This window comes from Falco peregrinus, chromosome 2, assembly GCF_023634155.1.
Source record: "Falco peregrinus isolate bFalPer1 chromosome 2, bFalPer1.pri, whole genome shotgun sequence".
Taxonomy (NCBI): Eukaryota; Metazoa; Chordata; class Aves; order Falconiformes; family Falconidae; genus Falco; species Falco peregrinus.
The window spans coordinates 121,754,847-121,782,046 of NC_073722.1; the positions used below are offsets into that span (position 1 = coordinate 121,754,847).

Consider the following 27,200-nt stretch of genomic DNA (forward strand, 5'->3'; position numbering starts at 1 on the left):
CTGCCCCATTCTCTGAACTAAATTTTGCCAGGGCTAAATTTGGCCCAGATTTTCATTGTGTACCACCCAGCGCCATGGTTTAGCTTCTCTGATGTGGCATGCTCTTGCTTCAGGGTTCTTCGCTCAACTTTGAGAGAAACGGCTTTAGCTTTTCATCTTACTTGTATTATTCTCTTGTTCATATTTGCCATTTAATGAAAACAGGCATTGAGGATTTTGAAGCTCCTTGCTTGTGCTTTGGTGTATGGCTGTTTGTAGGGGGAAATAAAAAATCCAGATTGATTAGGGACCTAGAAAACTCAGGTCCTTATTAACTGGAATGCAAATCTAGATTATTACTGAAACAAGACTTGACAGGAGCTGCAGATCAATGTATTACCATGTATTTACTACAAGCAGAAGCTAGAGTGAATATAACAGTAACTCATCTGTAACAAAATGTCATCCTTAGATATGTAGGTGTTTAAGCAGAGAGGTGAAAATACATAGTTTGGCAAAGATGTGTTGAGGAAGGAGAATGGTTTGGGGGAAAAAAGTGTGTTCTTTCCCAGTTAGCCTTAGGGAGCTCAGCTTGCTATAAATTCTTTGTTCTGGAACATGGCTGTGGACAATAGGTCAAAGATTAAGTAATTCATTACAGAACTGGTTGGTACTCCTGAATTTAATAAACAAATGAATGAACAGGGTTCTGTCTGTAGCAAGATCCATTACTTTGTGTGGTAATGGTTGGATCTTTACTTCTACATGTAAGGCTCCCTGTTAATTCTTGTATGTGGACATTGCTACATTTGAGGTGACCTGGTAACTTGGCAATCATGATGCAGATGAAAGCACTCAAACCAGAAATTAAATGCAGTCCCATTAGTAACTGCTTATAATTTGAGATTCTAAGGATGTGAGGAAGGAAACTGTAGATTGCATTTTGAAAAACAGAAGGAACAATAATATGAAACTTCTAAACACAAAATACTCCTGCAGAACTGTTTGACAGAGCAATTAATATTTTGAGCACAGTGAGGTTACGGAAATAATAGCACTAAACCTTCTTGTGGAAGAGTACATTACTCAAGGCTGCAGAATATAAAACACAATCTCAAAGCAAGAGGGCTGCATTGAAACAGCGAAGGTGAGTTAAAACAGCTTGGTCGTTTTATAAACGCACCATTTCAACATTTGGAAATGAGTCCTACTCCAGCAAGAAGTCAGCTTAAAAAACAGCTGCATGCTTAGCTTCTAATGCTTAGTAAGTAGGAACTAAGCACTCAAAAATAAATTCTGTTCCTCATCAAAACAGAGAGGGTTAAACTGACTTAATTTGAAGGACCCTGCAGCAATCAGATATGCCACTGTTCCCTCTTCCTTTGTGCTGCATAGTGGAAATATAGATGTTACTGACGTCTGTAATCCCTGCAGCTGCGGCCCCTCGTTGCAGCGTGGGGCATTTGGCCATTTCATGCCTGTAACTCTTGCAGCTCTGTTGCTCTCCGTGATAGATGAGTATTAGGGTATTTTCTTTTACCTCGTTTCCTATGAAAACAAACCATATGCAGTCATTGTAGGTCTCTGGTGTGTTCCTGCTTCATGGTTTTTGAATATATTGGCTGATTTTAACCAAATGTGGCAAGAAAGTTGTGATTCTGAAAGAACGATTGCATTCCTAAAATTTCATGAAAGTAGATGAGTGGATAGGGTGGGAATATGCAACTGAGCAGGATAAGCTGTAATGCAAATGTGCGTTTTCTACATCAGCAAATTTACATAGGACCTTTAAAATGCCTGATCTGTGTGAAATGCTTCTGGGAAAGCTGACACCCTTTCAGACACTACGAGATGTCAATTCATTTTCAGAAATTAATCTGCAAGGAACCAGGTTTAATTGGTTTAGTGTGTTGGGAGGAGGGGGGGGATAGTATCATAAACTTTTTTCCACCATTATTTTTCCTTTGAAATTCCTTGTCTCCTGGAGTCTTCTGATTATATGAGACTCCAAGGTTTCATTTAAGGAGTTACAAAACCAACTGTAAAGTCTCTAGGCAAGATCTTGAAAGTGCTGAAGCCAGGCAATGGGATGATCTTGGACCTCTCCAAAGTAGAGCACGGTTATTTTACCAGAAAACTTTCTGAATTTTTACACAATTGCAATGCTGTATCTTGCTCCTCTTGAGCAGCAGAAGCACCCCAGCTCCGCTGCCTTGTTTGAAACCACCTTGCAGTCAGCCAGCTTCACATTTGAGGCCTGTTATCACAATTATTGCAGTATCACATGCGGGCAGGTGTCCAAGTGACCTTGTATATGTGTCTTGCCATTCATTCTTCACAGCGTGCTTTGGCCAGGACGCTGCACACAAAGCTGCCTTTCACGGCTTGCGCTAATCAGCAGAACTTTCCACTCTGCCACAGGGGGCTGGGGTGGAGGTAGGTTAGCAGTGAATGAGAAATGGGGGAGAGTGAGAGTGGGCTAAAAGTGTTGAGGGATCAAAGAGGAAAAGCAGGTCGTGGCAGGGTATTGTGTGTTGAGAGGAGGACTAGGGGGAGCACAAGCTAGGGGAAGATTTGTTTTCCTATTGGCTTTTCAAAGTTGTGCAATTTAAGAATTGGATTAACCTGATAGGACTTTGTTTTTCTGCCAGATTAGATATGTTGAGTTTCTTGGCATTGTGAATGGTACAGTACATTGTGTGCTGTAAAATATGGGTGTGTCGGAATAAAGCTGTAATGACACAACACGCTCACAGTATAATGCAGCGCTGCTGGGTGGACTCCCCAGCTCCCTTAGCGTCCCATTCCCTCTACCCCTGAACACACATAATTGTTCGGGTATTTGCAAATTTGTTTGAACCTCTCTACGTTCCGACATTGTTTCCAGCACAGCGTCAACACATTTTGATACCCTTTGTGGTAAGGTAAACTATCTGAGCCCTGAAAGCCTGTTTGGTCTGGCAGTGGCATGCACTATATGAAGTGTCTCTTTTTTTTAAAAAAAAAAAAAAAAAAACAAAACAACTCTGAAAAGACACTAGAGTTTCTTCCTCCCTTCTCAGTTGGAGAAAGTTTACTGGGAAATGTTGCAAAATTTCTCTGCCGCCCCCCCCTTTCTTTTTTTAAACTAAGACATTTCCTTGAGCTTAATTTTTGGAGGGTTAAAAATCAGATACAGATTAGAAATAACCATAAGCGCTGAGCTCATTGTTGTTTGAAGCACACCACAGCGGCACATGGATGTCCAAGTAAAATTTTCAAGCAATATGTATTTGCTCAGTGGTTTTTTTGTGTTTCACATGCGTTCTGAGATAATTGAATTTGGTGTATCCATTTTATATGCTGGGCTAGCCCCATGGAGTAGCCCAGTTCTCTTTGCTTACTGCACAGTGAGGGTGGAGTAATGACTGACTGCGACCAGGCAGCTAGAGAAGGGTGGCAGGAATTAAGAGCCCTGTTGAGCTGCGTGGTCGCTGCTCTGAAGACCAGTAAAGAGTGTGCAGACTGTGGTGACTAAAAGTACAAATACCTTGGGGCACTGTTGTTTAATTCCCACTCTTGATTGCCAGACTTCTCCAGGGATCACAGCTACCCAGGCAGGTTAGTCACAAGGGACTGCCCATAGCATGGCTTTTGTCACCCTGTCTAGGGGCATGCCCTCTGTATCAGTACATATACATGGAAAAATGAGGAGTTAAATCTCCTCCCTGTAGTGAAGATTATTTCCCTTGGAAGAGAAGAGCATAACAGATAAGGTTAATAAGCCAGGTAATCAAGATTGTGCCATGTTCCTTAGCTGTATGTTGTTACAATGCCTTACTCTAATTCTAATTCACATAGCAAACCTGGTTGTTTTTTGCCTCGTTAGATGAAGGATTTTCTGAGGTGGTAGGAGTCTGGTGATTGAGGCATTTTTTTGAGCACCACACAAATTGAGTAAATTGGAGGAGGAAGTTGACCTTGTGAACACCTGCATCACTCAACTGTGTACTTAAATGGGAAAACTAGGAAAGAGTGCAGCATATTTGAAGTTAACCAGCATATCTCCTTTTTGAGGAGGTTAAACCACAAGCTTTCAGTTAAAATCTTGGACAGCTGTGGTTTGGGTGTCTGTTTGAAACACCTTAGCTGTTGGTATCTTGGCACTTAAAAAATCAGGGCATGGATTGTCCAGACCCCCAGACCTGACATCTGTGGCTGCTCTCTGAAAAGCTAGTCTTTCTCTTGGACTGGACTCATCACCAGCTTGAAGAAACACTTTTCCAAACTCTCATATCTGTTCAATTTTCTCAGTGCGACATGGTTGAAGTAATTGTTGAAAATTGTGGTAGTTTGTCTGCAAGCTGTTCTGAACATGTGAAAAGAAATCATTAACCAAATAGAAGGAAAGAACTGGAGGTGTAATTGTCATGTGTGTGTCTGATTTCACCAGCTGCTGCACATGTCTAGGTTGTCAATTTATTTCTGTTGGAAAGTAAACAAATCTCACTTATGTACTGTCATGACTGTTTCATTCGAGTTGCTCTTATCTGTAGCAGGGATATACTTGTGGAGGTCTTGGCGTTTGGAGGCTTTTCTTTCTGCTTCCACACGTAACATGCTCTCATGAATCACGTGCATCTTGGATGCTGTTTGTCTCTAAGTCAGTTACTTAAAAACGTTACAATTACTACTATCAAAATATACCTTATCATCAGGGCAACTTTTATCCTGGTATTTGGATTGAATCCTTCAGCCAAGTTCTGGCTCACTTCATGAATGTTTCTCGGTGTTCAGTAGTGCTGCTTGGTAGCTATTTAAGTTTTGTCAGCAAAATCTGAACCATAGGGGATGTATACCACCATCAGATTGACACCCTTCCTGTATTGGTTCACATCCTGAGAGGCCTACATACCTTTGATTCTCATGAGTATGGAATTCAAAGTTATTCAGCGTTTTGCATTTTTGAACCACTGATGGGAAGATCTTATTATCCTATATGATGAAGAATTTATCATATAGGTCCTTTAAAAAAGGGTCTGCATCCTTGAAAGAGCTGCTGGGGTGTCACTTCTATCCAAATCCAAGTGAATGCCGGTGCTCAGCACCCTTGCCAAATGTGCTCAGCCCTACAAGCCCACTTAACACCTCATTAAAATACAACACTGGCAACACTAGCATTTGAGCAGACTCCTTAAGTAATTTTTTTTGCTGCCCTTCAGTTTATAGCCCATGGCTTGTTGTTTCCCACTTTCTCACGTTTTCCCAAAGCCACTGGTGTGTACAGTCTGAAGATCACATTTAACCAACACAAGGAAATCAGCTTGGCCCGATGGGCTGCTCTGTCACGTGTCTGAGAATGTGTTCACTCTGTTCTGCCAGACTATGGCTAGCTGAGCAAAATACAGTGAAGCTCTGGGCTTCTGGCCAAGCTTTTATTTCAGTTTGGAGCTTACAGCCACATATTTGCTATTTGGCAGGACATCCACTGGGGTATATTTGGATAGTAATCTAGCATTGTTTTGCTGCTTTTTTTCTTCTTTTTTTTTTTTTTTTTTAATGCACACATAGTATAATCCCAACACTTACTTTGGCCAGTCAATACAAGATTTCTCAGTGTGCACCGTTATGTATGTGCACTCAGAACGTGTAGCCATGACCTTTGATAAATACAAGTCAAAGCAATTAACTTTCTTTTATTGAAAAATTCTGGATGTCCTACTCTTTGCCCCCTATGCGCCGATAACAGAGCTATGTTGTTACTCTTTCCAAGATCAAAAGCTTCACTGGGGTTTGATTGAAGTCCAATTATGGAAGGAAGTAGCTGTGCCGGAGCTCTGAAAATAGCAATAATTGTTGAAATAATAAAGTGTGTCCTTGTGTGTCTTTATAATACTTAAAACTTGTTTTTTGGGGGGAAGGGGGTGGCTTTCCTCTAGTTTTAAAATGAAAATATTAGCAGATGTCTTGGGGAAAACAGGAGTGTGCTGTTAGAAGAACAAGTATCCCTCTCTGGATTTCTTTCTTCAGTTCTATTCTCCACCCCAAGTCTGCCTTCCTCTGAAGCTGTTTGCATGGAGCCTGACTCATGCAGGAAAATAAAGCTGGATTTGATTTTTAAACTGTATGGGAGACTTTGGTTTTGTGGGGATAAAGGCTTTATGATGCAAACTCATTTATTTCTCTGTGAAACAAAATGGGCTTTTCAAAATACAGCGTGTTTTGGAAAGTTGGCTCTGGGTTTGAAACCCCAACATCTCTGAGGGCACCCTTCTATGAAAAAATAGTACAAAAAGATGTAGCACTTGGGGAGGGTGTACAAAACATGATCACAAGCAGTAGGGTTTGAGGAGCAGTTCTTCTTACTTTATGAAGGGACATCCCTCTTGAAGTGTGTGTGGATTGGTTGGTGTGTTTTACATGGACAGTACTGAGCCTGGCAGTCTGGTTTTATGGTGACTTTATCAGACGCTTTGAGCTGTCTCTAAGCAGATCAATACTGGCAAAAGCTGAAATACTTTTTCCCAAATTGGTACTTTGTTCTTTTGGATATAAATTTACAGTTGCTGCCTGTTAGTCTTGCCGGCATCGTCAGAGGGAAGAGAACCTGGGAGAAAAAAAAGGCTCCTGTGGTGCAATTTTTGGCTGATGTCCGCTGGCAGAGCTTCAGGAGGGGAGAGCTTGGTTCTTGATGTTAAAACTCAGCATGTATAAATGTCTATTTATCAGCTGCAGTCTTTAGTTAATTGAAACATCAAGGTGAATAAATAGAAATGAAGACAATAATATGGACAGTGCTAAGTAGATCTCTTCCAGTATTTTGCACTGATTGCTGTAGGTGCTGCTTTGGTGATTATGCAGTTGTACAGTTGTGACTGGTTTGAACTTATATATTATCAGGATTTCTCTCTCTCTTTTTTTTTCTTTTTTTTTTTTTTTTTTTTTTTTACCCTCACGTGCCTCCGCACACATCTGATACAGGACAAGATAATCCCTATGTGAAACTCAACCCTTATGTACTTGCTTTTTAGCCAGCTGGACTCAAAATCACTAATTACTTGAGTAAAATCTTTGCATTATAGATAAATGGCATCAAGTAATAAGCCCAGAGGATTGTACAGATCTAGTGAAGCCCTTTGATTTGTCACATGAACCGTCAGGACTAGAATTTTCTTAGCCCCTTAAATTACTGGGGCAGAACCTGGTATTTTTTCATTTGAACTGTTATGCTTGCCCTGCTGCAGTGGAATGATTTAGTCTTTTGTCATTCACTTAAACATGTTTTTTTAATCACTTTATTTATTCTGACCATAAGACAGTTTTATGTATGTGACATCTATAAAATATTTTGCTTAAAATCGTTCAGTTCCCTGCTCTTACCAGGTTTGGATGGATCTTTGGTATACAAACTGCTTCATTGCCTTCTGGAAATTTTAGTTGTCAAAAAAACGACCTTAGTGAGGGGTACCCTGTTGGTTGGCTTAAAGATGTTTATACAGTTCAGAAGCAGCATTGCTTGATCTCTAGGAGATGCTGTAACTCATCAAGCAGGTTCCTGCTAACCAATTATCCAGTTAAGCAGAAAGAGGAAAGGTGTTTCTCTTGCTTGTTTTTCCTTTGCTAAGTTTAACCCATTCTTCCCCAAGCTTTGGTAATTGTGGATGTTCGTAACATTGAAATCACAGCAGTGAGAGTAAGAAAGAAAAGGGTTAGAATGGACCTCTGATCTTAGACACTAACACAGTGTTTGCATCCCTCAAGTGGGTTGATATATGCAGTTTCCAGCATAAATCTAGAGCACTCTGATTCTGAGCTACGAGTCCTACCCAGCATCCCTCACCTAGCTTTTTTGTCTTGCATTTTAACAAAATCTTAAAAAAAAAAAAAAAAAATCCTCCCTCCAACCAAACCCCTCCCTACTCCAAACCCAGTAATGAATGTTTCATTGCTGCCAGAGCAAATTTGTTGATTCCCAAACACTCCTGCTGTGTCTTGGTTGGAAGACTTAAATTGCTTGTGTAATAAGTGCTGTGGATAATATAAAAAAGCTCTTTCTAGTAGAGCTTTGGTTTTCACTACATAGTATAAGAGTAAATAAATGCTCAGATGATACCAGACAGCTGAGTTGTCCACATCTGATTGTCTTCTACATTGATTTTTTAAGACAGGGCATGTGCATGACTGTTTTAATGGCTATCAATACCAGATGTGTCTGTGTGGAATTCAGAGAGATTGTCAAGTGACAGTGCAGTTGTCAAATAATTTTGCTTGTGATTACTGAAAATAGTAAATGAGTGGGTCAGATAAGGCGAAAAGATATTCTCAGTTCCAGTAGAGAACAAGAGGATTAAGTGACTTTCCTGACTGCCATAACGAATAATAACTTGGTGAATACTTTTCTTTTTTCCTTCCTACTACCTGCCCAACAAATTATTTCCGTGAGCAGCAAAATCTCCATGGGTTTTCTGATGTGTAATGAGGCACCTGCAGTCTTCCTTCAGCCAGGGAGTTAAGAGCTTCTTTCATTTACGTTGTTTTCACAAAGCTTGTTAGTAGTACATGTGGATATCTGTCTGCCAAATTTGTTTGAAATTGGCCAACGGTTTCAGAAGTTGTTGGAAGGAGGCTAGACAGACATGTGCATAGCTCTATTGCACAAAACTCATTTCTCTAGGAAACTGAGCTGAAGAATAGCTGTCAAGTACTGGGGCACTGAAATGAACCTTGTGAGGTAATTGAAAGAACTGAAAGGCCGTTTTGTATCTTAATTGTGTGCACAGCCTTTAACCAGGTACACAAGATGCAGTTCTTGCCCACAGGTTAGATCCCCGCAGGCACATTTCCATCTGCCCAGGACCTGTCTGGTAGAAGTGAAGTGTAATTTGGTGAATTGTGCTGATCGTTTTGAAAGTGACTTGCCAAGAAGCAGGTATAAATGCTCACCAGCTTAGGCTGTGGCAGAGCTTGATCTGGTGGTCTCAGCTGTGCTAGCAGCTGAGTGGTCTGTGCAGTAACCTTTGACTGTAGATAGGGCTTGCTTTCATTTCCTGAGCAGCCTGAGGGTGTAACTGAATATTTACTATTGTTCCACATTGTTTTTTTTATTTTTGTAAAGGAGGATCTGTGAGTGCACGAGTTGGAATGCATGTTAATAACTAAAATTTAATGGAGCCTTTCCATCGTCAGGATTTTATTGAGGTTTTGCTTGTGCAGTGAGTCCTCAAAGACCTTATCCAGGCAGCAAAATGGAGGCAGAGGAGGTAGAGCAAATTTCTCAGGTTACCGAGCAAGGGAGCTGCAAAGCCAGGTGGTCACCTCATCCCTAGCAGCTAGAACGAACCTCCTGAAACAGGTGAAGATGGGTTGAGGCTTCTGCTTCGGTAGGTGCTTCTTCTAAGCTGCAGGTTAAGCGGGTGAGGTACATGAGTTGAACAGCATGTTGTGTGCGGTGGATAGGCAGCATCGTCTAAGCTGGGTGTGAATTGTGTGGTATGTGTGTACATAAATGGCCTGGGCATGAGGAAGCAAGATGTTTTCACCTGTGAATAGATGAGTTACTTCTGGTGAGATGCACCAGAACACTGGGTTAGCTTCTGTAGGAAAAACACATTAAAGGTGGAACAAAGCATCTTTATCATGAGACCAGCTCTTAATTTATTTCTGAAACTGGAGCACTATAAATCTGGTCAGTGCCATTTTCTTTATTCCTTCTACATTGATAAAAGGAGAACAAATAAAAATGTTCTGTAAGCTTTGCTACATTTTTAAAAAATATCGTTTATATGTCACAGCTGTATTTTGTGTAATTTTTTATATCTGCAATATAGAGTGCTTTAGAATAGAAGAAAAGCTGCATATCTGAGTTTAAGATAAAATAAGATGATCTCTGTGACAGAGACAGCAGAAATGATGTGATACGACAGTTGCTGTAGCAACACCACCTACTTCATGAAAATCAGAGTTAACGGGAGTGTAAAAGGTAAAGCCCACATAATTTTCCAAGCCTGTGAGTTGTTGCTGCGCTCAGCTTGCAGTGCATTCCAATTCTCCAGTGTTTCTCCTTTCATCTGGGCACAGATAGACCTTCTTCTGCATGGCCAACTCCTGCAGACTGGATCCTGTATTCAGCAGGGGCATGTAGCGGGAGTTCTGCAGGAGCGGGTGAAGCCTGCAGTGTCTTTGCCTCCAGGCGACCCGGTGAATAAGAGGGAAATAACATGAAGGATTGTGTCGTGTCCTGTCCCCCCCCTCAAATCCTCTCAAAAGCCTTGGACAACAATGTATTATAAGGCCTATGCAGTCTCACAGGTATACCGTATAGAGAATGGGTTGACCACCATTGTAAAAGGAAGGCAGACTTCCTTGGATATCAGCTTTTAGTAAAGCACGGTTATATTTAATATAAATTGTTAAGTATTGTAGAGACTGGAGGTGTCACAGCGAAGTACATTGGCACTTCCCCCCCTCAAATTAAACCTGAAATGGTGGTGTTCCATACCAGTGATACATTGCATATGAAAGTAGAAACACATGTTATTTTTAATTTTAATCGGGTTGGTGTTGAGCTGGTTGTCTGGCCACTAGGAAGGGCCGAGTGCAGCGCAGCAGGCAGAGCGCTTTGTTCCCAGATGGGCAGGGACTTCTGCAAAAATTAGTGTATTCAAAGGGTTAGAAGGGTCTCTGTTAAAGAAATGTTTCAGTGTTATGATGTTCTATGAAAGTTCTTTGGTATGTCCAGATTGGCAACTAATTTTGAAATTTGCAACTATGGTTACTGGTAGAAAAAGGCTATTAAAAATATGGTTACTGTAAATAAGGGTGCTATTGGCTTGCACTTTTCTTAATGATAATTTTCAGGGAACAGGGCCCTCTATGTTCATGTATATTTATGAAATGCAGGCATGTATGCTTAAGCTCCCATGTGCAGTGAATTGAGTAGTGATTTACCATTTGATGTTGGCCTCAAGGTTACACTAAAAAATATTTGTAATATATTGATTTTCTTTAATACATTGACTTAATTTATTGATATTATTTTTATCTTTGATTGGCAATGGAGAGCTATAATGTGTATGATAGCAAAAGTAAGATCTCTATTGCTTGAAAATTGGGGGAAAAGAGTTTGAAAGAAATGGTAGTCTCAGATGGCAGCAAAATTAAATTTCACTGATCTGTTTTGCTGAGATGCCTCCTGAAGGCATCACAATAAATGCACTGCTCAGTAGATGGAAGGAGCTTTGACTTTTGTGTCTTGGGGAATTTTCATTTCATTTGTGCCGTAGTTCAAAATCTTCACAGGTTCTGCATATCTCTTGTATTCAGAACATGCATACTTAGTGTGTTCGGAGTCTTAGTTCAGGGCTATGGACAGTTTGCAGAGGAGGTCACAAAGAAGGAAAATAAGTATTAGGATTCCAGCATTTCTTCAAGAAATGTTCCATCATCAACCTTTTCCACTGCTAGTGTTTTTAAAAGATAAAAATATAAAGATTTTGGTATATGTTGCTTTCTCTGGTCCTGTTTTCCCTGAGATTTTTTGCTTGCTTCATCTTTCTATAGAACTGTGACTGCTGTTCTTAGATGCAGAAGTCTCTGCGAGCATTAGTTTTGTTTTTTGAGACTCCTCAGTATAGTAGTTTCTTGCCATTTTCTGGTGCTAGACGACTCTCACATTTAGGAGCTAATTTATAAGACAATGTCTTGCCCAGTGTTCAGTGTTGTCATTTCTTTTAATCAGACTTGCTTTTTGAAGTTCCTTGGTTTTGTCTGTGTCTGATGTGCCACAAAAACCTGTATTACGCAGCAGCTATGAAGTAGTTACGGGCACACGGGTAACATCCATAGGCAACAACAGTCTGTTCTCCTGGAATTTTCCCTTAGCTGTGGTTTCGTGTTCCCTTCCTCCTCTGAAGCGCTTTTCACACTGCCTGAGACTGATGCATTTGTATACTTCATAAATGAAGGTAAATGTATCAACAGAGAAAAAGATAGAACCACACACAACCACAGACCCTTGTGCTTTCTTTGTGTGTGCTCACTCGGAATGAAACTACTACGTAAAAGCAAATTAGACCTCTGCAGTTACTGGGCTATAACAAACCGAATTTTCGGGTTTTGCTGTTTTGTTTTGTTTGTGGGTTTTTTTCCAAAACATGTTAGAGGGTCCTAATTGAAGGCAGAGAGAAAAGGAAATACACGAAGTCTTACTTAGAAGGTTATGAGAACAGTGTGTCCCCATTCCAGCATCTTTACGTCTTAAAATGGGATTATTTTATACAAATCGCCCTCTATAAAGCATCAGTTTAATTTGGTCACATAGTGTACTTTGTTTTAGTGAACAAAAAATGTAAAAAAGCGAAAAAAGCTGCTGCAATGGATAGTTCAGATTTGTCTGTACAGAACAGATCAAAAGAGAAGACAAGATTTGCAAGTTCCTGTAACTCTGCCCAGTGACCACGTTTTCTTAAGGCATATATTCAGAGAGCGGCTGATAGCATCTGCTGTCTGTGGCTCAGGCTTGCCATTAGCTACTGATTGGGAGTTAAAGGCAATGTACCTGTTTCACGTGGCTATTCCATGCCATTTGAAATCTCACTTGACTGTGTTTTGATAACACACCCAAGCAAGACAGGCTTGGGTACCAGAACTAGGTAATAGATACATGAGTCACGGGTGGCATATGCTTTCAGGATTACACGATGGCTTTTTGCAAGACCTGTTTACTGACTGAGAGCGTGCTGTCCTGGATGTTCATTAGCTAAATAAATAGAACAATGTGAGAGGAACTTACTTGGTCTGGAGTCTTGCAGGGCACGTTGGCAGTGGCGTGAACGCATCTTGAGGACAGGCGTTGTCTTTGTTTTGAGTGGTATTCCATGTGAGGGCACATTTATGGATGCCATACAAGGCTGTTATCTAAAGCAGGGTTGATATCTAAAATCTACTGTTTGAGATTGGTTTATAAAGCTGGGTGTGTAATTGTCCAAGAAAAGGAAAATGGATCTTTCCGTCTCCTTCAGAACAAGTTAACAATTCCCATCCTTCTCTGGAACCTTCCCTTTAAGAAAAGAAAGAATTGTACTTTTTGAGGAAGCAATATGTGAATTGCTAGTTAACAAGAATATACAGAGATGTGCCAAAGGATGTCACGAAGCTCCAATGCACCAGAGAATATCAGCATCTTGAATTGAAACGTGCTTCTAAGCCAGGCGTAAGTCAAAATTAAATACATGTCTGAATGTTCTTCCCTACAGTTTCATTTCAGGCCCTGTTGCCACTGAATGCCATCTTGGCCTATCTTTGTAAGGAAAGCAGCACCCTACAAAAAATCAAAAAGGCATTTAGGAGGGCTGTGGATTTCATGCTTTTCAAGAATTTGAAAATCCCTGTTCAGTATCCTGGGAGCTGGATCAAACCCTCTGTTTCTGTGTGTAGCACTTCTGCAAGGGAAATGTTCAGAATAGGAACAACTGCTTTCAGACATCTTGCAGGGGCTGGTTTGGGAGCAAATAGAAGGTTGATTTCCTGGTAGCTTTCATAAATGGGGCCTCACAGAGCTAAGTGCTGCCTTCACACACGCTAAAGATGGGCTAAGGTTTTCAGAGTCTGGATCTTACAGGAGAGCGGTGCCTTAAGTCCGGTAGATGTTGTGGAAAATTTTACCTGGTGGTGCCTCGTATTTGTTTGTTTATTACTTTTGAAGGGCAAAATGTTACTGGCACAAAAGGCGTAGCCTATTACATGCACGTTGTTATGCTAACCACATGCAGGAGTTCCAAGTCAAGCCCTCAAAAGCCTGCAAACACTCGGCCACATGTGCAGCTTCAGCTAGCAACCCCCCTCTACCTTGTCTGCTTGGAGATGCAGGCTTTAATTACATTATATCCTCTTTTTTTTCCCGTTTTCCCTTTTTGTATGCAGAGGTCAGACCAGCTCTGCGTTGAATCAGGGCTGTATCAGGAAGGAAGCAGTTGTCTGTAGGATCTTGACCTCATTTACTGCAGATGTGAGAGGATGCGGGAATGGCGGGAGGAGAAGGGAAAATCTGGCAGGAAGGACTAGAACTGTGTAGAGAGAGACTGGATTTTGCCACGAAGCTTCAGCAGAGTTCTGAGCAAGTCATTTGATTATAAGAGCTTGTCACACTGTGTGTTTGCTTTCTTTTTTGTGAGGAGCCCAGTTTGATACCTTGGGTGGCCCTCACTTCTGTTGGTGTACAGCCCCCAACCTGCAGCAGAAGTTGGTGAGAGTTGATTTGAAATGCAGATGCCTGTGTCAGCTAGCCTGAGAAGCTGGCTGCCTACTTGTGATGTAAAATGTCTGTACTTTGTCCTTCCTCTGCAAAGGGAAGGTGCTGCCCCTTCTTTCATGGGGGTCTCGTGGGGAAAAAAATCATTTCTGTGAAGTATGCAGATGCAGTAGTTGTCAGTGCTGGAGAGTACTCCTGAAAAGTTGCTAATCATGTCTTTACAGGAGGTTTGAATAATTAGTGGCAAATAATGAATGGCTCCATTAGGATAAATCAGAATGGGTGAAACAAGTGACTCCTGAATGAGGAAAGGATCTGGAAAAAAAAATACGTGATCGAAACTTCAAAGGTTGTTGCAACCATGACTGTGCTTTTTAAAACTACTCTTGCATTTAATTTTGAAAACAAATTGCAAAGACAGCCTAGATTATCTCATGTGCCAGCCCTACACATTGGAAATGAGTAGGAACGGACCTGACAGTACCCCACAGCATCCTGCTGCTTGGACTGAGCAGAGGATGACAACTTACTCTCCCTGTAAGAAGCTGAAGGGGGACAGGGCACTTTGCCAGTGCACTTCACTGGTTACTGATAGAAGAGGATCTGTGGGTCTTGGGAATTTGGAGCTGCGTATGTACCATCAGCACAGGCACATTCCTGCCTGCTTCCCTTCAACGATGCTCTTCTACGGAATGCATTCATCCCAGCCTTAGCTGAAGCAACCTTCCTCTTCCAGGCTCACCCCCTCTCCTCTTCGGCTACCAGTCTCCCTCATTGTCACCTTCTTGCCCCCTTCTCAGCTTTGAGTCCTAATCATGTACTGAAATTGCCCCTTTCTCACCCAGCCTTAGCATGCACACAGTAGATTTTAAGAAGGCAAACGAAAGGGAAGGAACATTGCTCCAGGAGCTGCCCTCTCTTCCCATGCACAGGCCATTAGCACAGTTCAGTGAGAAGTTTGCCAGAAATTTTTAACAGGTTGAAAACAAAGTATTTTTGCTGAACCTTTTTCGGGAAACTGTAGAGCCATTTTGGCAGAAACATAATTGGCACACAGAAATCCAAACAGAATGGTTGAAATCTGGCAAAGGTCTAAGGAACTGAAGACAGCATCCTCTAATGGGAAGTGTCAGGCAATCTTAATAAGGCTACCAGTCCTGCCTGTAATAATACTGTAGAGGCCCAGAGCGGGAGGCACACAATGCTGAGAGGGGAAATGACAATTCTTTCATAATTAAATGCACAAGGTTTGTAAACAATGCTGATATCTTTAAAAAGTACACATTTTAAAAACACTTTTATGTGCCAGTGTTTTAGTGTGTGTTAACAGCAGCGAATATGTTGTGTTGCATTGGATTAAGATCCTTCTTTCCGCAGGAAGTGTTTGCAGCCACCCCGTGTTCGGCAGAATCAAGTTTGTGTAAGATAAGAAACAGAAGAATGTCTGTGCCAGGTTGGAGCACTGGGCAAAATACACTAATCTCCTGTTGCTTCGGAAGAAAATAAAGCTCCTCTAATAATGGCTTACATAAATACACCCAGAGGTGAAGTGTCATCTTCGTCCCCAGGCAGAGTGGTTAGTTTTGTCCTGCCATGTGGAAGGGCTGGAAGATCATTCAGCGTGGCTCCTTGCTCCCTTCAGTGCTCGTCTAGATGATGATCTTACTATCCATGTAAATATTTCGGTTTTGGGAAGACACTAAAATCCTGATAGTAGGGAAATTAGATAGGAAGATAAAATGTTGCTTACAATACTGTGAGGAATTACAGCCTGACAAGATACTGTCCTTAGATAAGTCTTGACCTGCAGAATACTCCTTTTGCTTTGCAGCCTGCGGGGATTTTTTGCCTCTCTCAGTTCCTGCCTGCTGCCTTGTGTTCTGCAGTGAGATAACTTTTCCTAGAGGCTGAAGGAGTTAATGCAGAAATAGATGACAGATTAGCCTGGGACAGGCTGTGATTTGGAGTAAGAGAGCTATCCCAAATAGCTGGCCAGCTGCCAAGCAGATAGGCGATTTGGAAGACATATCAGCAGAGCAGTGGGGTTCTCCGGAGCAGCTCTGGGTGAGGATTATCTGTCAATTTAACTGCTGTACTGTATAGTCTTGACTGACGTACCCAGAGTGCCTTTGGCTTATATAAAGAAAAATGATTAGCAAACATGTATTTTATCTCTGGGCTGCTAATAAATTGAAGAAGAAACTCCTGTCTTCTTTCCCTCCCAGACACACACATAAAAAAATAGGGGAAAATATTTTGATTAGAACATTTCCACTCCCTTTTCTTTTTCTCGTTACTGTTCTCCAGCCAGCTGTTGAGCTGATGAAAAGTGTGGAAGGGCTGCAAGAAGGGAGATTTTCTGAAAAATCAGGCACATTTCTATGGGAGTTGAATGATTCAAAATTGAGTTCCACATAATTTACTGGGGAACTCTTGCAATACAAATAAGAAGCCTGTCAAGCAGTGGTGCAGTTGAAGAGGCTATTTCCGTCTTAACTCTCCTGGGCACAGCTGGTAGGTGGGATGTTTCAAATGGGGGAAATTAAGAGTCAGGATACAGTGATTGAGCTCCCCATGATACCAGATCAGCATTTTGGTTTTGTAGGTACATAAAAATGCTACTATACTTTTGAATTGTGAATTTTAGTTATTGCAAGCAATTAAAAGCTGCTTTTTGGTTTTTTACCAGCAGTTCGGTGACCTAGATGACACAAGTGAATGGCTTCAGTCCATTTCTCTTTGAACAAGGAACCACACTGAAAATATTGCCATTACGCTGGACTTCCTCACTGGCAGTCTCAGCTGGGAGGAGGAGGACTGAAAGGGTTAGAACAGCCAACTTTCTTTCATGTCCTCCTTTCTGCAAAATTTTCCGCTGTTGCTAATATCTGCCAGAGCAACACCAAGAGCGTTAGCGACAGCAAGATGCTGGGGCAGCCGTAACTGCTGGAGTTGTCAAACTTGCTGATTCTTTTGCCAGGAGACACCTGGAGCTGTGGCTGTCCTGGCATACTCGGTGTTGCTTGAGTGGAACTCTACAAGTGGGAAGGTCTCCAGACAAAAGGCCAGTGTTGACATAGTTGCGGTCTCTCCAGGCCATGGTTGAGACACATCACTAGGGTGGTATGAGGGGAAGTTTCCATTAACCATTGTTCCCAGCTTGCATCCACCACCACCGTGGAGTTCTGCAGCTGGATTTCCAAAAGAGCTTAATGCTCGAAGAGCTCTTGTTTCAGCAACTTAAATAGAGGGGCTAAGTTCTTTCCAAAACACTTGGCAATCGTCAGCCCCCATTGAGAACAAAGCTAAGCACATTAAACAGTCCAGCCACTTCACTGCAGTGAAAATTTGGCCGCTGTTGTGAGCACGGTGGTTAAATAATACAGAGACTGGCAACAAAGGCACCTGGCTCCTGATGCTGAGCAGTGAGGTGCTGTACCTTCGCCTGGCCTTGGCGGCTGGTGTTGTAGGCTTGCTCCTTGGCTGATTCCTTGTGCATTACAGCCTCAGACCAGCTCTTTCTCTGGATGTTGTGACAGCTGTGAAGCTTGCTGATGTGAGGATTAGTCGGCTGCTGGGCACATGACGTGCAGATTGCTGTGCTTATTTGACCTACCTCTGATTGCGAGGAATTTAGTGCATAAAAATAACACCCTGAACAAATTTGGCAGAAGGATGCACAGCTAAAGTGCCATGCGCACACAGGGAGAGGAGCTTGAAGAGCGATGTAACATGAGGCCACGTACTGTACTCCTGCAGGAATATCAGTGCCAAGTCCAGCGCAGCCCACGCTGTCGTCTTGGGTTATGACCAGTTCCAGCGGCACATAGATGTAATGGCCATTAGCCAGTAAACTAATGAAGACAGGTTCCTGGCTTGTATTATTGGCAAAACTTGACAGAATAAAGACAAAGATACCAAGTGCCAGGAGTTGCCTAATGTAAAACACTGGTCAAGGAAGTTCTGGTTTTTCTGCCTGGGGTTTTAGACACCCTTATTAACTCTGTCGTTCTCAGTGGAGTTACTGATCGTTTGCAGGAGCGTGACAGAACGGGGAGTCAGCCCGCATAGATGTTAGAGGTGCGCGTGCAGTGCCAGCCTAGGAGTAACTTACAGGCAGCAGTCTCTGGGCTTAGGTTGATAACGTTTAGCTGTGTGCATGATTTTTCAGGCTTTGTGTTAGTGCATAGCATTCACCTTGAACGAGCTTCGCGTTGGCGCCTGGAGCATCTTCTGTTTGCTGAAGGACAGGGTCTTTAGTACTGAGAGCTTCTTAGGCCGGGGGGGTGAAGTGTGTGCACGCAGGGAGCGAGGCAGGATGCTGATGGCTGTAGGTTCTTCTCCCTGATCATGTCGAAGACATGTTGCTCTTCCCTTTTTTTGCTATTGCAAGGGTAAAATGCAATACAGTACCTTGGTTTCCCATGTTTAAAAATGGCATTTTTGCCATTTCCTTGTTAAGAGAGATTTTTCTTGAGGCTGATGATTACGAAGCTCATGTAATTGTGTAATATGGCACATTGTAGGTAAATGATAATATGTAAACTGATACTGTGTATTTAGAACTTCAGCAATATTTAAATACAGGCTCTTCTGTGTAGGGCAATTAGGAAGCTGGGGCAGATTTCACAATCCGGTTGGCTTTTAGAAACACCCTGCATACTCACCAGAAATACTGTAAAAGTATTCAGAGCTAGTGTCCTGCTTCGTATTATTCCGTATTACAGAATTTGCAAGATTTGTCTGCGCATATGTCTGTATTTTGTCTGCACTAAAGAAATACCTGGCTGCTCTGGTGCAAGTGCACTCACATCACAGGAAGCTTTCCTGCGTTTAATCCTTTAAATAAGCCAGTTTCTGCCAGCCCGTATATCTGAGATGAGATCAGCCATCCATTGACAGCGGGGCTGCGCGGGGCCGCGAGCGCGGAGCCGGTTGGGCTGGCTCGGAACAGCTCCTCGGCTGGGATCTCCGCAGCAGCTGCGCGGGCGCGGAGGGGGCTGCGGGGGGGGGGGGGGGCGCTGCGGGCCGGGCAGGGGGAGGGGGGGGCTGCCCGCCGGCTCGCTCAGGCGCCCCCCGCCCGCCCCGCCCGCCCTGCGGCTCCTCCGCGCTGCGCTTGCGGGAGCACGCGGGGCCTGGGCTGCGGAACGCGCCCCCGTCCCGCGCCGCCGGCTCGCCGAGGCGAGAGCGCCCCCGGGCGGGCAGCGCGGGGAGAGGCTGCTGCTGCCTGCCCGCCTTGCCCGCCTGTCTGCGTTGACTTGCCTTGCCCTCCTGCCTTGCCTTGCCCTCCTGCCTTGCCTTGCCCGCCTGTCTGCATTGACTTGTCCGCCTGTCTGCCTTGCCTTGCCTTGCCTTGCCCGCCTGCCTTGCCTTGCTTTGCCTTGCCCTCTTGCCTTGCCATGCCATGCTATGCCTTGCCTTGCCCGCCTGCCTGCCTTGCCTTGCCTACAGGCCTGCCGCTGCCCCTGTGGCCAGCAGGCAGGCAGGCCGTGGTTTCTGATTTTATTAACGGGGCACAGCAGGAAACGTCAGGTTTTCAGCACCGGGGTGTTGGCAGCCGTGTGCCAGGTCCGGAGGCAGAGGAGGAAGCACGGTTGGTGCGGTGCGGGTAGCAGCATCCTTTCCTCTCGCTCACCGTCCCATAGATGTGTATATATTTTAATAACTTTGATCCTCCTTTTCTCTTCTCCCGGGCCCTTACTAGCCTTTCCTGGAAGCAGATTTTATCAGTGCCATTTTAAAACTGGAGTTACAAAAGACAAGCTGTCTGTTAGCAAGGCCTGGTTTGTGCAGCGCAAGTCCCTGGTGCATTTTCTATGCAGTTCCAATATTGTTGTTTTGATCTTCTGTATTAAAATAAAAATGACATTGTTAATACTGGCCTTGGTTTCGAATTAGAAATGACATTTAATGTTTACCATTTTACACCCTAAATATTGCAGATGTGGGCACAAATAAGGAAATATTATGCAGTCACAGGATGTTTGTGTAGTTATTATGAAAGGCGTCATATCTCTAAAGTCAAAGTGAATTAGCTAATAGCCAAAATTATAAAAGAATATCTGCTTCAATCAGATGTCCTCCCTCTGAAGTCTCTAAGGCTTGTACTTCTGAGGGATGTGAAAACTTCTGAAAATTCTGCCCTGAGTGATATCCATGTTTAGGCAGCTGACTTTAGGATCCTATTTTTGGAACCTTTGGTTGAGATTTTAAATTGGATTTTTAATGGGAATGGTGCCTGAATTGATGTTGTAGAATCTTGAAGGCCATATCTACAATTAAAAAAGTAAAAGGAGGGGGCAGTTATCATTCTTTTCTGGGGATAGACTCCTTTTTATTAGCTTTTATATACCATAAAAAGAGCATTGTGGCATTCTTTCATTCTTGCAGAGCATCTCTAAGTAGTCACTGTAGCCTTTGGTGTTGCTAGTTTCCTTCACTGTCTTTTAGAATATTACTGACAGTATTTAATAGAAAATAGTACTGGCCTTTGTGGAGTACTTCAGCACAGCTAGAAAGTACAATTTTGCAAGTACTGCACCATTGGTTGTAAGCTAAACGTACCCTCAAAGGTGTATATGGAGAAATCTGTGTATGAGAAATCTGGGAAGGACTGCAGATAAATCAGAGCTCAATGACAGTACTTATGATTTGTTCCTGAGGATGTGATCTGAATGAAGTGGCACAGGTTGGAGCAGCATGTCTTCTGCCTACAGTCTTGTGCAACTAAGTTGTTGGATTCAGTGATCTTAATTAGCAACCAAAATTAGGAACCAGTTCTGAAAATAATGGCATGGATATGTCTGAATCTGAACGTGCACCCTACAAAGTGGACAATCTAATATTTAGCAAGAGTAGATACCAAATTCACAGTGAAAGCTTAAAAAGTTACTGCTTGTAAAGTATTTAGAAATGTTTTAAAATCCATGGTCAGTGATGTTATTTACTTTTTTTTTTTTTTCCCCCTAACATAGCTGAATTTAACCTTTATTTCTGTAGGTCAGATCTTGCCAGCAAACCGAAACACACCAAGTCCCATTGATCCTGAGACTATCCAAGTTCCTGTTGGCTATGAACCTGACCCTGCAGATCTTGCTCTTTCCAGTATTCCTGGCCAGGAGATGTTTGACCCTCGTAAGCGCAAATTCTCTGAAGAAGAACTGAAACCACAGCCGATGATTAAGAAAGCTCGTAAAGTCTTCATTCCAGATGACCTGAAGGTAAATTGGAACTGGTGACAAGCTTGTTTGTACAGACTGTGTGATCGTTACTCTGTGAGGTGCAGGTTTGGAGCGTGAATCTGTTTTCTCATGTAAGGTAAATCTGCCAAACTAAATACGACTTCGTTGTAGAATAAAACTGTTAACGGTTCTGAATAAGACAGAGGGGAGGATGTCCCTTATTAGTTATGCAACAGTTGAAATTCATGAGATCGATATTCATTTCCTTTGTATGCCAGAGACTTCCTGTGTGACCTTGGACAGGCTTACTTTGTCCCATATTTCCCACTTATGAAACACTCTGATCATGTTTCCATTTCCTCCATTCTCTGTCTCATCAGCACAGACTGTGAATTCTTCAAGGAAGAATCCATCTCTGACAGGGTCCATGGAGGTCCCTGATAATGTTAGAATTAAGTATATTATGTTTTATTTGGAAGTTTCTTTAGCTCTGTTTAATAATGAATGGGAACACTGCAGTAAACGCTACTAATCTAGGTGAAAGAATCAAGACTAGTTATAGGAAAACAACGTAATTATTCTCCCAAGAAATACATTTTAATGCAGTATTTAAAATACAATAATCATACATTATTTAAAAAGATCAAGCATCCTTGTCTGTGCCTCTCACTGCTTGAGATGTGAAGAGCAAAGAGCATGAGGAAAGCAGAACAAACTGATCAACTGATTCAGCTTATCAAACAACTGTGAAAATTGTCATTATTTGCAAAATTCTGTTCTCAATATATGATTTCCAAGATGATCTTTTTTATCAGATATGGACAGTGCAGAATTTCATTCTGCTGTCGCTACTGCCATCCAACACAGACTGAGGAGCTGGGAATCCCTGGCTGCGCGTGTGAAGAGGCTGGAATGCCATGTGTTTACACCAGATCGTAGCATTCGGGAAAGAAGCCGATGCTATCCGCTGTCTGTATCCCTAAGGATACTGTTGTGCAAGCTAAAAGCACAGAAATCACAATTCCAGTAGTGTTCAGGTGGTAGTTGGTGTCACTTTGTAATATCCTCAGCTTTCATTTAGAAAGATTTTATCTGTACTGTGCCGTTACTTACCTGGGCAAATTTTACTACTAGTGATGCTGTGTTGGCATCGTGGTGTGCTGAGAGGTCTGCCTGATGAGAGGTGTCTGATACAGAAATGTGGGCCATTTGTCATTTTGTGATATCTCCTAGGAATCCTAAAAGCAGACTTTTGCCAAAGATGCTGTTGGATGCTCCATGCTGAGGCGGAGAATACCAGTGTCGTGCATGCGGCAGTGGGGCACATAAGTTTTCAGCCTAAGACTGAACTAGAAGTTCAGGGTCTCTCGTTTCTCTGAGTTAATCACACTAGTTGCCCTTGACTCATTTCAGAGCGCTTGACCCAAGTGCTGCTTCTGCCCTGGCATGTGGAACGGCTGTGGAGTTCTGGGGGATGGTAAGCAGATTAGGCCAGTCAATCGTCTCTGGGTTGCATGTGATTTTGAAATGCCAGCCTTACCTCTTTCAGGCCTGGATTAAAGGATTTGCCATAGCAATTTGTTAAAATAAAGAGGGATGAAGCCTAGGTGGCACACTAATAAATTATTTAAAGCTGATTTTTATGGAGTGGAATGAGATGGGAAATTATAAACAAGATTTGGGTCATAGCTTTTTGCTGCACGCTTGTTTTTAAGAGGATTTTTGGAGGTCCCATCTAAGTACAGGTGAAGAGCAATTTAGAGATATGTTGGCTCCAAATCAACGTTGCTGCACACCTTGTTGAGCTAAACTAATATAAAGCAGTTCTAGGGTACTTCTAGCCGTTGTTTTGCCCTTCCTTTGCCTTACGCAAGCAGCAGGAGAAGATGCAGAGCAGCAGCGTTAGGCCTGGCATGCCGCGTGCTGCAAGGCCCAGGGCGGTGGGGCGTTTGCGCGCTCAGTGCCGCGTAGGCGCAGATGGCCCCTGTGCCCCGTAGCGGATGTGGGGCAGTGCTACCGTGCTTGGTGAAACGAGAGAGCCACGCAAGGACATGCAAGCCCGCAAAACCGGGGGGATGACTTTGGAGGGGAAGGCTGAACTCTGCGACTTGACTTGATTTTACCTGATTTTTTTTTTTGAGGGTTGAATGGCGACATCACTCTTACTGTGCGGGGGACTGAATTTCACTTTTCGTGAGAGATTCTGCCCGCATTGTATTTACTGAGTTGTTCCAAATTTCTGGAACTTAATTCCATTTCAAAGCAATGTTTAAGCTGCCGTTTCACTGAAGGCCACCTCCTTGGAAGAGTGGAAAAATCAGGTAAAATCAAGTCGTCATTAGAGTCTTTGATGCACCAATGCAGTAAGGCGATCTCCTAGAGGCAATTCTTTAGGGATAACGCTTTAGGAATGTGTTAGCTTACGAAACTTCAGAGGTTAGTGGATCTATTTCTGGCAAATGCTTTTTTTCCATGGTCAAAGCCTATTGTATTAATCTCTTTGCGGATGGTACCAAAGCAGCATCATCGTTGTGCCAAGGAATCCCCTTCCAGTGACTGGCTATACTGGGGTGCAAACAGGAGCGCCTCGGGGCTCGGTAGAGAAAGAGCTTTGAACAGAAGAAAGAACTGAACGGTGAGATGAAATGGGTGATACCAACAAAAAGAGTGAACCAGGTGTTGGCTGGCAAAGATGAGCAGGGACGTACAGGAGGTAATTAGTACTGCTCCAGCAACCGGTAGCGAGTGAGTCATGACGCGCGAAGGTGGGTATGCTAACTAGGTCAGCATAGATGGGAGATGAATTGTGCCGCTGCAATATTGCTTCAGTTTTCCTTGGAGGAATTCACAGTCAAGACGATGAGGGGGTTAGCGTAAACATTTTGACGGAAACACACGCAGGCATCTGTGCGCTCTGGATGGATTATGCCATGTAAGTCTGTAACTTCTGTCCCAGCAGCGCCTGGCATTGTCAGGGCTCGCTGGGCCAGGCCAGCAGAATGCGAGTGAAGTCACCCCCGGGCCGGAGGCTGCGGCTAAGAGCACATCCTGGTGGCTGCTGGGTTTATTGAAATCTAATATCTTGTTTGTTTCTTCCTGTGTTTAATGAGCAGGATGACAAATACTGGGCAAGGCGTAGAAAGAACAACATGGCTGCTAAGCGATCGAGGGACGCCCGGCGGCTGAAGGAGAACCAGATTGCCATCCGCGCCTCCTTTCTGGAGAAGGAGAACTCGGCTCTCCGCCAGGAGGTGGCCGACCTACGGAAAGAGCTGGGCAAATGCAAGAACGTCCTTGCAAAGTACGAAGCTCGACACGGCCCCCTGTAAATTCAAGGGGGGGGAAGTGGGTTTTTTTTTCTTTTTTCTTTCTTTTTTTTTTTTTTTTTTTGTTGCGGGTTGGCATTTGACTAGATGGACAATGTGTTTCCTGTTTGATAGCACCACACCCAAACCAACCTTTCTGTCTTCAGCACTTTACCAGAAGCAGAAACAAAACTGACTTAACGTTATTTTTTTTTGTTTGCGTATGTGTGTACCTGCGTATATGTGCACATGTGTGTTCACATGTCTGTATATGTGTGTGTGCGCTTGTGTGTGTGCATGTGTGTGCGCGCGCACGCATCTCAGCACTTCCCATTTTTACGAAACCCTCTTCAAAGGGTGCCACATTTTTACCTGGACTGTTGAGAACCGCCATAGTAAGCTTTTTATTATATTTTTTCAGTGCTGCTTCAGAGTAGGGTTTTTATGTTATTGTAACCAGTTCCATCCTCCTGATTTACTTGGAAAGATCCCAGTATAAATTATAAAAAAAGGAAAAAAAAAAAAAAGAAAAAAGAAAAAAAAGTAGATCTCAAGTTTTTTTCGAGAGTAACAAGCTATTGTTTAAGTATGTCTAATCAGAAAAGTTAACATGCTAATAAAGTGCACAAATAATAATTTAGTACTACACTGCAGAAATATTAATTTATAGATCGCTTTTGTTGTATTTTCAGTTTTGGTGATAATTGTCTTCAGATTTAAAGTGCTGTTAGACTGAGTTAGCTATACTCATTATAGATCCCATAATGGCTTCTCTATAGCTATTAAGATTCCTTTAATTTCCACAGACCCCAGGTAGGTAGGAGTACTATCGATAGACCACAGAGTGTGTGTTTTGCACTGTCTGTACCTGAAGCAATAATCCTATTGTACGCTAGCGCGCATGCTGCCCGGATGTTCCTAGTGGACGTAGGATGGTTTCCCTACCCAACAGGAGTTTTAATGTCTTTAACGAAAAGTTAAAAAGACACATTAACGTGAGCATGCTAATTGTATCCCTGCTCTAGGGTGCGCATGTATAAGAAGCAGGATAATTAGTTGAAACGAGAACAAAATTAATAGTATCAAATCAGATCCGATGTTGACATCAGAGGGGCTTTTCTGTTTTCAGTTAGTTACGCATTTCTTCAAGTTCCATTTTGTGATTAAAACTTAAATAAATACCTAAATTCAGTTGTTTTTTCCCATGTTTTGTAATATATTTTCTGTGGATTATATCTTGCTGTTTTAAAAAATCACTTTTATTCAGTTAGAAGAAGTCACTGGTTTGCAAAGCCCATTTTTCCTAGTGGTTGTTGTTTTGAGTGTGACATGAACTGATGGTTCTGAACTCTGTTGTTTTAAACTATTTGCTTTTGAACACGTATGTTCTAATATAAAGTGGACTTCTGAAAAATGAATGTAAGAGACACTGGTGTATTTCAGAAGGGGACGGTGTTGTCATATACTGTGGTTAATCCAATCAATCTAAGTGTTTACTATAGACCAAAAGGATAGATATTATAAAATGTATAAAGTTTATACAGAATAATTATAGTATGTTCGTTTTGTACAGTATTTTTCAAGTACAAATACTGACAATGTATTTTGAAAGACATATATATAGCAAAAAGATAAAGCTATTCCATGTTTAAAATACATAGCAAAGATATATATTCTCCATTATTGTACAGAAAGGAAATGCTTAGGGGTTTGTTGGTTGTTGGTTGTTTGGGTTTTTTTTTTTAAATCTTTAATATTTTAAGCCTACCACAGGCACACTGGCATGTTCTGTGCTTTAAATGAAATTTTAATGGAAGTAATATAGCTTTCCAGGATGTTCTGTATTACTGAAAAGGAGAGACTATTATTTTCCATCAGAATCACATATATAAACTGTTTAACAGGGACAAAGCACAACGTGGATTTTAGTCAATTATTGATTGGACAATACAATATTTTGTAAAGGCAGACAAATAATACATAACACACAAAACCCAGTCATTTCTAATCTGCTGCTGCTAGAATCTGTTTCCAGCTGAATTTTTTTTAATAAATAGCTCTGTTCATGTATACAGGTGTACGTACTGCATACGGTTATTAACATGTGAGGAAAATATGGTGCTACATGTCTTGCTCACAGTTTTCTCAGTGTTTTGACATTATTTTCAAATAAAAAGGTTGTTCATTCCATTAAATCATTATTCATGCTTCAGGAGATTGTTACAAAGGACTCAACATTTTGTTCAGCATAAAAATACCCTCGCATCAATGGCATTTTTTTTCCAGTATTTTTCCTCAAACGTGCCCGACTTGTCAGCATCCCTTAACATGCAGTACTTGCCTGTGGACTATTTATTCAGCAAATGGAATTTCCATGTGCTGCAGCAAAGTTTAAAGCCTAGTAAGTTATTTTCTGAAGGTCAGTATGAGCCACTGGATGCGTGGGTAGAGAAATGCGCCTGACGGTGCTCGGCCCAGGTCAGTGCATCTGCTGTAGCCACTGCAAAA

The 27,200-nt window shown here is 42.3% G+C and overlaps 1 protein-coding gene across 2 annotated transcripts in view; it reads left to right on the forward strand.

Moving 5' to 3' along the window:
* HLF (HLF transcription factor, PAR bZIP family member) overlaps positions 1-26,904 on the forward strand; it is a 35,435-nt gene extending 8,531 nt beyond the window's left edge. Inside the window, exons 3-4 of one of the 2 annotated variants that reach the window (XM_055794457.1) lie at positions 21,206-21,426; positions 24,498-26,904. In XM_055794457.1, the coding sequence (XP_055650432.1) occupies positions 21,206-21,426; positions 24,498-24,716 (440 nt within the window). In that variant the 3' untranslated portion in view covers positions 24,717-26,904. The remainder of the gene's footprint in view (positions 1-21,205; positions 21,427-24,497) is intronic. The other variant, XM_055794458.1, reaches the window with a different exon arrangement.
* The last annotated feature ends 296 nt before the right edge of the window (positions 26,905-27,200 follow it).